The 12,096-nt window shown below is 46.3% G+C and overlaps 1 protein-coding gene across 1 annotated transcript in view; it reads right to left on the reverse strand.

The window, feature by feature from the left end:
• Positions 1-10,560, reverse strand: part of POU2F2 (POU class 2 homeobox 2) — a 37,561-nt gene extending 27,001 nt beyond the window's left edge. The window contains exon 1 of the mRNA XM_060275619.1: positions 10,475-10,560. Within this exon, the coding sequence (XP_060131602.1) occupies positions 10,475-10,502 (28 nt within the window). The 5' untranslated portion in view covers positions 10,503-10,560. The remainder of the gene's footprint in view (positions 1-10,474) is intronic.
• Between the last annotated feature and the right edge of the window lie 1,536 nt (positions 10,561-12,096).

Raw genomic sequence — 12,096 nt, forward strand, 5'->3', positions numbered from 1 at the left:
TGATTCTCCTAAATAATTTGGCCTGACTCCCTCCCTGCTTTCCTACACCCTTATTTATACATAACTGGGTCCAAATAGAAGGGGTGGCATGGCAGAAGGTGCAGAGATGAGGGCTAAAGGTTGCTTTTTTTCTAACATGGATCAGGTGCACAAAATAAATAAAAAGAGGCATACTTTTGCTTTCCAACATACGCTACATCTCTCCTTCCCACCACCTCCCAAGCTACACTACAAAGGAATAAGATACTGCACTAAAAATGCTAGATCCTAGTTTGTGTGACTTTAGCACTACGAAAATCTATTCTATAGAACACTCTTTGGAAAGGCCCAATATGTTTGGGGAGACCCCAGCAGCTCAGATCAGAAAGTGAAACCTTTCTAAAGGAGGGCCTAGGCAAGCACTCACCCAGCTTCACGAAGTTGAGAAGTGAGGAATAGAAGTAACAACAACAAAAACCCTTCCACAGATTGTTAAAACCACAAAGTCATCCATTCCAGCCCCCAAGATCTCCACAAATCAAATTACCTAATCCTGCCCTTAGTGAACGTGCTGCCAGCCAAACAAGGCACACACAACACTGCGAGGTACCTGGGAGGGGAAGGTGTGATTTGGATGCAACTGGGGAGAGTCAGAGGGTGGACTTCCCCACCCTGGGCACTTTTTGTCCCAAAATGCTAGAACTGCACATATCTTAGCTTGAAGTGGGGAAATCTTTCTTAATAACAACCAGCACCAGCTGAGGAACACGACTGTAACCATTTCGGGCACGGCTGGGCCTACATACTATGATAACTGAAAGTGATCAAAGTCAACTCTCCCTCCACCCCCACCATTCACAATGGAAAGCTTTAGTGAGCAGGTTTTACACTGCTTTTCTCGCTCCAGTCTGGCCTAAAACCAGCCTCACCCCAAAAATTTTTTAAAAAAGGAATGCCTTCCTTGCTTCCAGGTGCTCTTTTGCCCTATCCTGGCCCTCCAGCTCCTACCTGGACCAGCCCTGCAGTGCAGGACAGGGATGGGGGGTAGAGGGTTGCCTTCCTCTTAAGCTGTCTTTTCCGTTTCCCACCCCCAAGTCTGGAGCCTTATCACCGGCTGTTCCTGTCTGATTTGCATATGCTTAATGAGTCACACTCTAATAAGGAAGCCCTGTTGAGCTAGGCTAGACCTCAGCATGTGATGTGGGGGGCAAGTGACGGGTGGAGAGTCCAAGAAAAAGTGGGGCCGCCCCCTGAGTTGGCTCCTCTCATTAAATGAATAACATCCACTGAATTGTAGCCTAACCAAAGTGCGTGTGTAACAGCGGTAGCTGCCCATTAAGTCCATCACAGGCAACCATTTTGCTACCTTCTGTGTGGCAAAAATTCTCCTGACAAAACGATATACAAACGATTATACGTTTCCCAGGGTGCAGTTTGGTCATCTGTATCGGTGCCCTGCATCATCCTGTCAAAGGCTGAGGAGAATTTTACCATGCTTATTTATTAGTTATATTAGTCACCTCATAAAACACATCCTCTAGGCAACACGCAACACCATATTCTGCACCTGAGCAGAAATCTGGGGGGAGCAGCTGTGGGGATGGCAGAGGAGGGCAAGGATTCCTCTTGCAGCCAGGCAGTGTGGCACAGAGAGTTCGTGCCAACAGGCAAACTACTCTGAGGCAAGCTCTCTCTCACCTGGATTAGTTTGATTGCCTAACTTCACCAGAAAGGACAATTTTTGCCTTGCATGCGTTGGAAAACATGAAATCTCACCGGAAGCTGCCACTGCAGCTGTCATGCAACCTTGTGGGAGTGCCGCCCTGCAGTTTTCTGTCACCCGAGGCGGTTGCTTCACTCTGCCTCATGAGTGGGCTGGCCCTGTGCACTCATGTGTGTAGGGCTGGGGGCTCTGGGAGTCCCCAGATGTTGGCCGCTGAGTCGCACCAGCCGCAGGCATCTGCCACATTCACACCATACGGTTTAAGCACTTTAAGCGGCCACGGCTTCCCCCGAAAAATTCTGGCAAAAGTAGTTTGTTAAGGGTACTGAGAGTTGTTAGGAAACCCCCATTTCCCTCATGGAATGACAGTTACCAGAATTCCCTGTGGGAAGGGGTAGACTGTTAAACCACTCTGGAAATTGTAGCACTGTGAGGGGACATGGGGGTCTCATAACAGCTCTCGGCGCCCTTAACAAACTACAGCTCCCAGAATTCTTTGGGGGGAAGCCACGAATGTTTAGAGTGGTACCATAGTGCTTTACATGTATGGTATGAATGTGACCATCGTTGCCACTGATTGGGGATGAGAAGTGCTGTAGGGCTTTTCCATATGTGAGCATTGCTTAACTGTAAATCCACTTCTTCCCTGCCCTGCATTCGAATCAGACCAGAAGAGTCCAAAATCCACACATTTTCAAATTTGTATATGAGGAGCAGTTTTGGTTTTTCCCGTTCCTACCAGTAGGCATTCCCTTTTGTGTTTATCCTTGCCTTCTAATTTGTTGATTCTACTATGCTGATTAAGCACCAACAGTTCTTGCAGCTATGCACACAACTCATGTTGTGGTTTTAAACCCTGCCCACTAAATGATAAAACTGTTGAAACCCTGTCTATCTTGCAGCTGTAAAAGGCACAACAGTGCCAATTATTAAGGGTGAGAGGCATTAGCAGACTCCTATTCCTCTCACAGAGATACCATTTCCAGAGCGGTTCAACAATCAATCCCTGTTCCCAGGGAAATCTGGAGACTGTAGCTCTGTGAATACAAAAGGGTCTCCTAACAATTCTTAGCACCCTTAACAAACTATGGTTCCCGGGGTTCTTTGGGGGAAGCCATGACTGTTTAAAGTGGTATGATACTGCTTTAAATGTACAGTGCGGATGGGGTCAAATACACACCAAGATTCCCCAAACTCTCCTTCCTGCTCTGCTTTCCACCACCTGTCAATTAGCCCCCTGCTGAGAGAAATAAGCAAAGTATTCTGGGTAATAAGTGGGACATGCAGCAAAATGTTGCAGAGCAAAATGCTCTTGTTTCAGGATTCCAGCCAGTCATGCTATTTTCCTGGATACTTGATTTCATCCCCACTCCAATGGACATTCAAAATTCTGTAGCTACCAAGCATGCTGTTCTGGGGTCTCCCCCCCAAAAAAAAACTACTTTTGCAAAGCACAAGATGCCTCCAAGCTGGCCAATACCCCCTTATGGCTGTTTTGGCTTCCTAGGGAATGGCACTCATGAGTTCACTATTAGTAGGTATGATAACAATGTTATTGGTCGCTTCCAGGCAACCTTTTTAATGAGCTCTAGGCTGCTTTGTTTGTAGAAAGATTAGACCATGTTGGCTATTTAATAAGTACTCATTATGATTTGGTTGTGGGAATATCAGATGAAGCTTCATCAAGTGAGCGTTATCCCACATATTCCAGTGCACCTTCCTCATTTCTTCCGTTTGGAGCAGGTCTGCTTGGGAGGGGTCAGTTTCCGAGAATCGTATGTGCACAGAACCAACCCCTTCTCCTTGGTTGGACTACAACACTGCCCCAATAGGCACATCAGAGGCATTGTCTTCAACCATGAAAACCCTCTTGAGCCTTCTTGATCCACGGAAAAGATTTCCCACCTTTGAGGCAGTTGGTCAATGGCACAGTGAGGCAAGAGAAGGCATAATTTGTGAACCCCATGAGATGCTGAAAACCCTTCTTGGTTCAAGGTGGCTGCTGGGTCAACCCACACTATGCCTTTCCTGGGTCCATCTGGGTTGCGATGGGGATGCTGCGGTACCATAGACACAGTGTACGGACAGTGTGGTGGTAGCTTGCCAACCTCTTTCTTGCAGGACACATCCTGAAAGATGGCATACTTGGCTGGTAGTTTGTCCATGTTTCCTGTGAAAGGGGGCAAGGTGTTTTCAGGGGAAGAAAGCACAGGGGCTGTGGCCAACACATCCTCTGTTTTCTTGTAGTACTGCTGATAGAAGTGAAAATGCCAAGGACCGCTGCCCCCACAAGATGCACAAGTTGTGCTGAGTGCACCAGGGCACCCCCCAGCATAATGGGAAGGTATGGTGGGGTTGCCAGGTAAAATGTCAGCTCTTCTTGGGGGTCCAGCAACTTCAGGAGTAGTAGGTGCAGGTGCAGTCTCCCACATGATTGTGCCAGGCACCATTGCTCTACTGTCAATGGCATCCATGAAGCTCACTGAGCTCCCATGAACCAATGCCCTGCTGATTGGCAATGTCCCAATCCAGGAAATTGCTAGAGGGTCCTGAGTTTATCATGACTCAAGTAGGCACCCCTTTCCCCAAAGGGGTGTGCAAGACAGTAGGCACGGTGATGGCTGGCTTGGATGGTCATGGAGCTTCAGGGGCCTTCTGGGGACGTCCACACTCCTCCTTTGGTCCCAGCTCCCAGACTACAAGAGCTAGGATTTTGCGTTTTCTAGTACCAGAGTCTTGACAACCACCTTGGCTGAACACACCATGGCACAGTGCCTCACATTCCCACAACAGAGGCACACACACTTCTTTCACCTTCCTGTCTTCTCATCCTCCATCAACCGGGGACATGCTAATCCGAACTGCATAGGTTCCTTCCCTGAAACTGATGATGTTCACACACTACAATGGGAAATGTATGCCTGAGCGTGGTACTGGAACTCCAGGCAACCTTCAAGTCTACCACCTATTTTCAGGCACAGCTGAATGAGGGCTAATCAGATGCCAGGCAGAGCTGTTTGCCCCAATTCATCAAGGATCTCATCATTTAGCCCCAACTGGTACTGCACCATATACACCTTGGCATTCCAATTCCAGTCCTCGGCCTACAGTGTAATCACCCACTGATTTTCTCCCTCGCCTCTGATTTTGAAGCCAAAGTGTGGGTGTTTCCTCCTTCTAAGGGTGCTGGAAGGACTGGACCATGGTTGCAATTAAGTTGTCCTAGTTGTTGCCATGCAATTATTGGTCACCAGTCTTGATGTGAGGTCCGGGCTTGTAGGGGCTGGATCAAACTGTCCAGGTCCTCACTGCATGCAAATGGGCTTCTTCACACTGGCTTGATCTGTCTGATGTCATGGGGTGAAACAAACCTCTGCCAACCCTGCCCTGGATCCAGCTCTCCACTTCCTAGACTTCTGACCTACTCCTCAGACTCAGGCACATCTCAGGGTCCCAATGTTACATTCCCCATTCCGCTAGCATGCTCCCCAGGGTCATCCATTTCCAACTCCCTGAGCTTCACCCATTCGTCCTCAGAATCCAACCACCCCCCTCCATGATATCTCCATGGGATTCATGACAATCAAGATATAGAAGGGGGTGATGTAGATGTGAAGCAACATCACAAATTAAAGAAGGTTCAAAATGATACCGAGGAATATTCACAATTAGCTTGCCTCCATGAAAAGCAGAAATAAAACAGCTGAACCTTTTTTTCCTGCTGTGTTGATGAAATGATGGGCAAAAGTTCACCTACTCCATTTCAGAGTGTCAAACTGCTGCTAGAGGCAGGGGAATAACTGCAGAAGGAACAGTTGGCAGCGCTGTACACAGAATGATCAGTATAAGTGGAACTCATTGCTGCAAGCAACCTACAGTAAGGCGACCGACCAATTGCGAGAATGATAAAAATCAGCAGTTTCTATAACCTCTGATCAAAGATTATGGGGAGGCAGTAGGTATGTATAAGAGGCAAGAAAGTTGGTTTTGAGAAAAAATAAAAAGCTAAAGGGTTAAGTTCCCCCCAAGACACACCGACACATCGAAACTCGCCTTTGAATGTTGTTAATTCAGTACTAAAAATGGAAGAGCCATATTTTCAAATTAAATGCACCTTCCCATCAATGGGCTCGTTCATTTAGTTTACAAATGCAAGAAATTAAAGTACCATTCTTAAACCCAAAAGGATTAGATTTTGTTGATCAAACCCTATCATGAAATGGCATGTGCACGCACGCACACACACACACACGCATACGCACGCACACACACACACACGCAAACTCCTAGCAAGACTTCTGTGACAAACAGAAAATTTAAATGGCAACATGTTTTCTGATGTGGATAGGAAAACCCTTCTGTATTGAATTTCTGCCTGTCAGGGAGTTCTGGGATCAAATATTACAAAGTAATAACAAATGTTAAAGACGCAGGAGCCCAGCAAGATGTGGCAGCCCTAAAATATTTTCACAGTGGTTAAGAATTATGTCAGTTTCTCTGTTATTTATTTGCAATTACTTATTCAGCTTATGAATTACTTCCCATGAAATCATTTCGAAATAATTAACCATAAAAAACATAAACAGTTAATAGAAATTCAAATACTGTAGGTATATCTACCATCTAAAAATCTTTGCTTAAAGCGCTTGTGAAAAAAGGAAGGCGCTGAAAAAATTAGATGCCGAAAAGACAAGAGAAATGACACTTGTACAAGGAGGTAGTTCTACAGAGGTCTTTCTCACTGGGGAAATACAGTCTGAGCGCATAATACCAATCCTGGCCCAACTGCACTGGCTGCCAATTAGTTTCCAGGCCCAATTCCAAGTGCTTGTTTGATCTATAAAGTCTTATGTGGCTCAGGACCCCAATACCTCAAGGACTGCCTGTCCCCATATGAACCAACCCCGACCCTGAAATTGAGGACCAGAGGGCAGCAACAGGAGAATGGGCCCTGTCAGTGGTGGCTCCCTGTTTGTGGGGTGCTCTCCCTGGTGAGGCTTGCCTGGCACCATCATTACAATTACATTACATTACATTACATTACATTACATTACATTACATTACAATACCCCCAGGCCTTTGGCTTTAAATTTTCTGTAGCTTTGAGTGGGTGGCATAGGAGCCAACTCCTGGGGGTTGTGGGGGCATTGGCCCCCACAATAAAATATTTTAGGGGGCCAGGCCCCCATAAAGTTGATGAGCATTCCCATTCAAATGGTGTGTGTGCAGTGCATCATGTTATCAATTTTGTGGGGCGGGGCTTACCTGGGCCCCCACAATATTTTATTCAAGTTGGCACCCCTGGTGGGTGGGATGTTTTAATCTAGCTTTTTTAAATATATATAAAAAAGATCTGCCTTTTAGATTTTTCTTTGTCTATTTATGCCAGTTTTCATGAATGTGTTTGTTTATATACTGTAGGTTGCTTTGGGTTGCCTTGGTAAAAAAGTGACCAATATATTTTATTTAATAAATAAGAAATATAAAAATAATATACGGATCGCAGGAAAAATGTGTTGCGATCTGCAAACAACAACAACAAAAACTCTGTCCTACTGCAAAGGCTTCCCATACTGAATTTTTACTTTTCTTGCAAATTCTGTACAAGGCCTCCTAGTACTCCGCTGACACTCAACCAAACTGAAATAGCAGCACTAACAGTGGTAATGTGTGCACATGCGAGATGCTTGGCTGTGTGCATCTATGTGCATGAAGTGAGTAACAGGTGTGTGTGAAAACATATTGTTTATGAACAGGATTGTTTGTATCTGAGATGTATTTTTACACTATGGCTATCAGGTTACAGCCCAGAGATTCTACCTTTTACTTTTTAACCACACAAAAGCAGTGAAAGCGTGTCCAGCTGCATCTCCTGTCCCAGTCAGTCCTCTGTTTGCCCTCCATCCTCCTTTCTCATTCTTTCAGCAGCAAGATGTGGGAAGGGTTGGGGTAGGAGGCCCAGAAGCAGCAACTTCTTCTGCTACATGAGTATGGTTTAAAGCAGAAGTAAATTCTCTAGGTTACAATCTGGCAGTCCTGTTCTTTACAGTCATCTCAGCTAGTGTCTCTTGTACCTGTAGCATTCATAGAATCATAGAACTGTAACGTTGGAAGGGGCCACAAGGGTCATCTAATCCAACCCCATGCAGGAATCCTTTTGCCCAATATGGGGCTCAAACCTGTGACCCTGAAATTAAGAGTCTCATGCTCTACCAACTGAGCCATCCCACATTCAAAGATGCTTCAGCACTAGTCATCAAGCGGTGGGATTGGTACCCACAAGTGAGTTACTGCACCCTCACCTAAAGTTGGTCAGACCACAGGCACCAAAACTCTTTTGCTTACTGTCTTTTTTAAAAAAGGAAGAGAAACACACAGAGAAACAGACAATTGGAGAAGATAAGGGGAGAGAGGCAGAGAGATGTTGCTTCCAAACAATATATTTACTGAGCAATCATCTTGATCTGTTTGCAAGGAGGTTAGACTATGCCAGCTATTTATTGAGAATTCATTCTGATTTGTTTGCAGGAGACACTGAATCAAAGAGGGATTGGGTGGGATCTGATTCAGTTCTTATTTAAAGGCGAATTTACATACTTTGTACTTTCCAAAACAATACACAAACCAAAACACAGCCATTCTTCAAAATTCAGTTCTCTGAGTTAGGCAAAATTGCATACAAACAGACATGTATTAGGCAAAATTCACACTAAAATGCTGGTGAGTTTTTGTAAGAGCTTTTTCTTCTTCTTTAAATTGCAAGCTCATGTGGAAATGTGGAGAATTGCATTTAAGACTGGAAAAATTAGAAACTCAGAGAAACCCAAATGGGCAGATTTTGTCATCCCTATTGTCAAGCGGATGTCATCCTACGGTTTCCACTTTGCTTACCACAGAAAGTCTGCTTCTTTGGGGAAGCAGGTTTGCTGAGCAAGAACTCCAAATTGTGCAGCCTAAATGTGTCACTATGCGATGGAATCCCATCTGAAGATGTTGACGCTATGGAAGAGCCCAGAGATGGCGAAATACAGAGGGAGAAGAAAAATGTACAAATGGCAGAAAATTGAAGAATGGGTCTGAAGTTGCACAGCAGTGTGAAAAAGCGCATCCTGAATCTGAAAATGCCCAAGACTGCTGCTTTAGGGAAGTAGGTCCTGCCCCTGTGCCTTTAACAGCAGCCAGACATACAAGAATTTCTTCAGGAATCTGCTGGTGAAAGTTTTATCTCCACATCCGGGAAAGCTTCACCAGCTGAATGTCTGAATCTCGAGTTACTGGTATAAAGATACAGGAGCAGGGCCTATTTTTTTAAAGTGGCAATTTTACCAATTGTCACGTCACTCATGAAATAATTTCAGGAGTTTCCTCCTCACTATGGCTCTTAAATTTGCAAATTTTCTCTCTCAGGGGAACCCGGCAGCTACAGCTGGACCTGAGAGATGATGCTTCTCCAGCCTCTCCCCTCCTCCACCTCAGTCCTCCAAACTGCCGGCCACCCTTTGCTGGCTTTCACTTCTGCTTCCCTTTCACATTTTTAGATGTTTTAAAAACAGACTCCAATTTACTGAAACCCCAGCTAAAAACAGAAGCCCAGAAACCAGCCTCTGGGCAGTGCTCCTCCTACCCCTAGCAGCTGGTCCTCATTCTCCTGCCTTGGCTCTCTACAGCACCCTCTGCAGGAAAACAATGGGATGGAAATAGCTAGGGTAGCCAGATAACAAAGGAAGGCAGAGCTCTGAGCCATTTTAGTCATTTTGCAGGAAAGGGAATCTGTTTTCATTCCTGCACAACAAACTGCACCTGCAAAAATAGCATGCAAGCAGCTATGACAGATACAGGGACAGTGTCTTCTTTTGTATGGGACAGCCTGCTGGATTTCAGGAAGCCTTGCAGGAATTTGGAAGCCTGGGGGGAACAGGGAGAGTAAACTGGTTTGTTTGTTTCAATCTACAGTTATGCAGCAATGATGGGGAAACAGTGACTCTAGCTCTTGTCAGCCCCAGCCAGCTCGTTCAATGGTCAGGGTTAAAGGGAACTGTGGCCCAGCAACATCACAAGGGCCAAGGTTCTTCATCAGTACACTGCAGGATAGAAATAAGTTTGGGACTGACACTCGCAGCCAGCTCCGTTTGCATAGTGACCAAAGCCTGTGCTTTTAACAGTACCTCGCTCTGCAGAAATCAGCAAGTGAAACTTTTCGCAGCAAGGAGATAAGCATCACTTGCTAATGGCTGTACATCAAGTTGTTGCTGAAGGCACGACTACTGTGGTTGCTTGCAAAGTTGGAAATCTTGGCCTGTGCTCTTAGTCAGGTTGCTACCTTTTTCCCAGCAGGGCTCCTGTGACTTTAACAGCAGAAATTAGGTGTGACACTTCCCACCATCCCACCTCCAAGCCCACATCTATGCAGGGACAAAAACATTCTAGCTGGGCTGGCTTTCTGCCTGGTAGGGAGCTCTTGGGCACAGGAGCTCCACTAGGGAAAAGCTAGAATGCTCCCCCCCCCTGTTTCAAATACCTTTCATCCGTAAGTCCCAGTGTGCTTTTGCTGCTTATCTCCAACTCCATGCTCCAGCCCTAACCTCAGGCCTACTGGAGTCTCTTTCACCTAACCCTATCCTCTCCCTTCACCTTTGCACTGAGCTGCAGAGAAGACAGGGCTGGCGATAGATAATAGTTTTCAAAAAAGTGCTGAAAGTAGGGTGTGACAGGGGCAGCATCGTTTGTGGCCCATGCACTCAATTTGGCACCAGTATATCCTCTGGCACTTACCTGCCGCCCACAGCCCCGAGTTCACCATGGCAATGATGATTCTGGTGTAGGAGAGAGAGCATTGGAAAGCCCTGCCTGCCGCTGACAGCCAGTACCTCTTCCAGAGAGGGGAAGAGCGGATGGCGGGACAAGGAAGGGCCTCTGAGCTTGGGGCAGAGCTGGGGGAGTCCCCTGATGCTTCAGCAGCAAGAACAGTGAATGTGGCAGGAAGCAGCTGGGAGGAAGAAGCCATAGCAGTATGTTGGGGGGGGGAGCAAAGAACACTGCAAGGACTGGCACACAACAAACACATGTGTGTGGACATGTGTATTACCTGCCAATTACCCTTGTAGCCCACAGGTGCTGCCTCCTCCCCCCTTTTGTGCTTGCCATACCCAGGGCTCTGATGCATACACTCCTGGACACCCAACATAGATGTGGTGTGAAGGGTTCGTGCAAAATGCACACACCACGGCACCACATTCTCTCACACATGCTTTACTACATACCTGGGCATGAGCACAGACAAATTTTCTCTTGAATTTGAAATAATGCCCAGCCCCAACCCCCAACGTGAGTGGGACCATTTGTAAGGACCATTTATAATCTTTCTGGCATGCTAGCTGAAAGATTAAATCAGCAACACAGTCCCTCTCCCCAAAACACACACCAAAACACACACACACAAACTGTATTCTGCTCTGGTCAGACCTCACCTGGAGTACTGTATCCACTTCTGGGCATCACAGTTCAAGAAGGATACTGACAAGCTGGAACGTGTCCAGAAGAGGGCAACTAAAATGGTCAAAGGCCTGGAAACGATAACTTATGAGGAACGGCTTAGGGAGCTGGGTATGTTTAGCCTGGAGAAGAGAAGGTTAAGGGGTGATATGATAGCCATGTTCAAATATATAAAAGGATATCATATAGAGGAGGGAGAAAGGTTGTTTTCTGCTGCTCCAGAGAAGCGGACACGGAGCAATGGATTCAAACTACAAGAAAGAAGATTCCACCTAAACATTGGGAAGAACTTCCTGACAGTAAGAGCTGTTCGGCAGCGGAATTTGCTACCAAGGAGTGTGGTGGAGTCTCCTTCTTTGGAGGTCTTTAAGCAGAGGCTTGGCAGGCATATGTCAAGAATGCTTTGGTGGTGTTTCCTGCTTGGCAGGGGTTTGGACTGGATGGCCCTAGTGGTCTCTTCCAACTCTATGATTCTAAGATTCTATGAAACTACCGTAGATCCTGCAACTCCAGTCAGTGTGCAGAGTCCTACATCCCACCTCAAATACTGCTTATAGCCAATAGCTTGTCAAGAGCCTTAGGGCCTCCCTTGGATATACAACACATTTCCCATTGACCTCCAGCTTGTCACTGCCCCTGACACCTCTCAATGGACTTTAGACCTCTTGGGTCAAGGACTTGTTCATCCAGACAATCCTTAAAACCTGGCTCCCAGGCCTACTAGGCACTCCCTCTGCAGCTGCTGTCACAATCCCAATCTATTGGTTGGCATGTCCTTAGCAGCAGAAGCATGTGTGCTAATGTGGGACTGGGGGAAAAGGAAACTGAACCCCTTTGGCGGTGGCTGGAGAAATGCTGTCCACGGCTGTGTATGCACAATCCTGTTTGCACTGCATCCTGTG

This window comes from Zootoca vivipara, chromosome 6, assembly GCF_963506605.1.
Source record: "Zootoca vivipara chromosome 6, rZooViv1.1, whole genome shotgun sequence".
Taxonomy (NCBI): domain Eukaryota; kingdom Metazoa; phylum Chordata; class Lepidosauria; order Squamata; family Lacertidae; genus Zootoca; species Zootoca vivipara.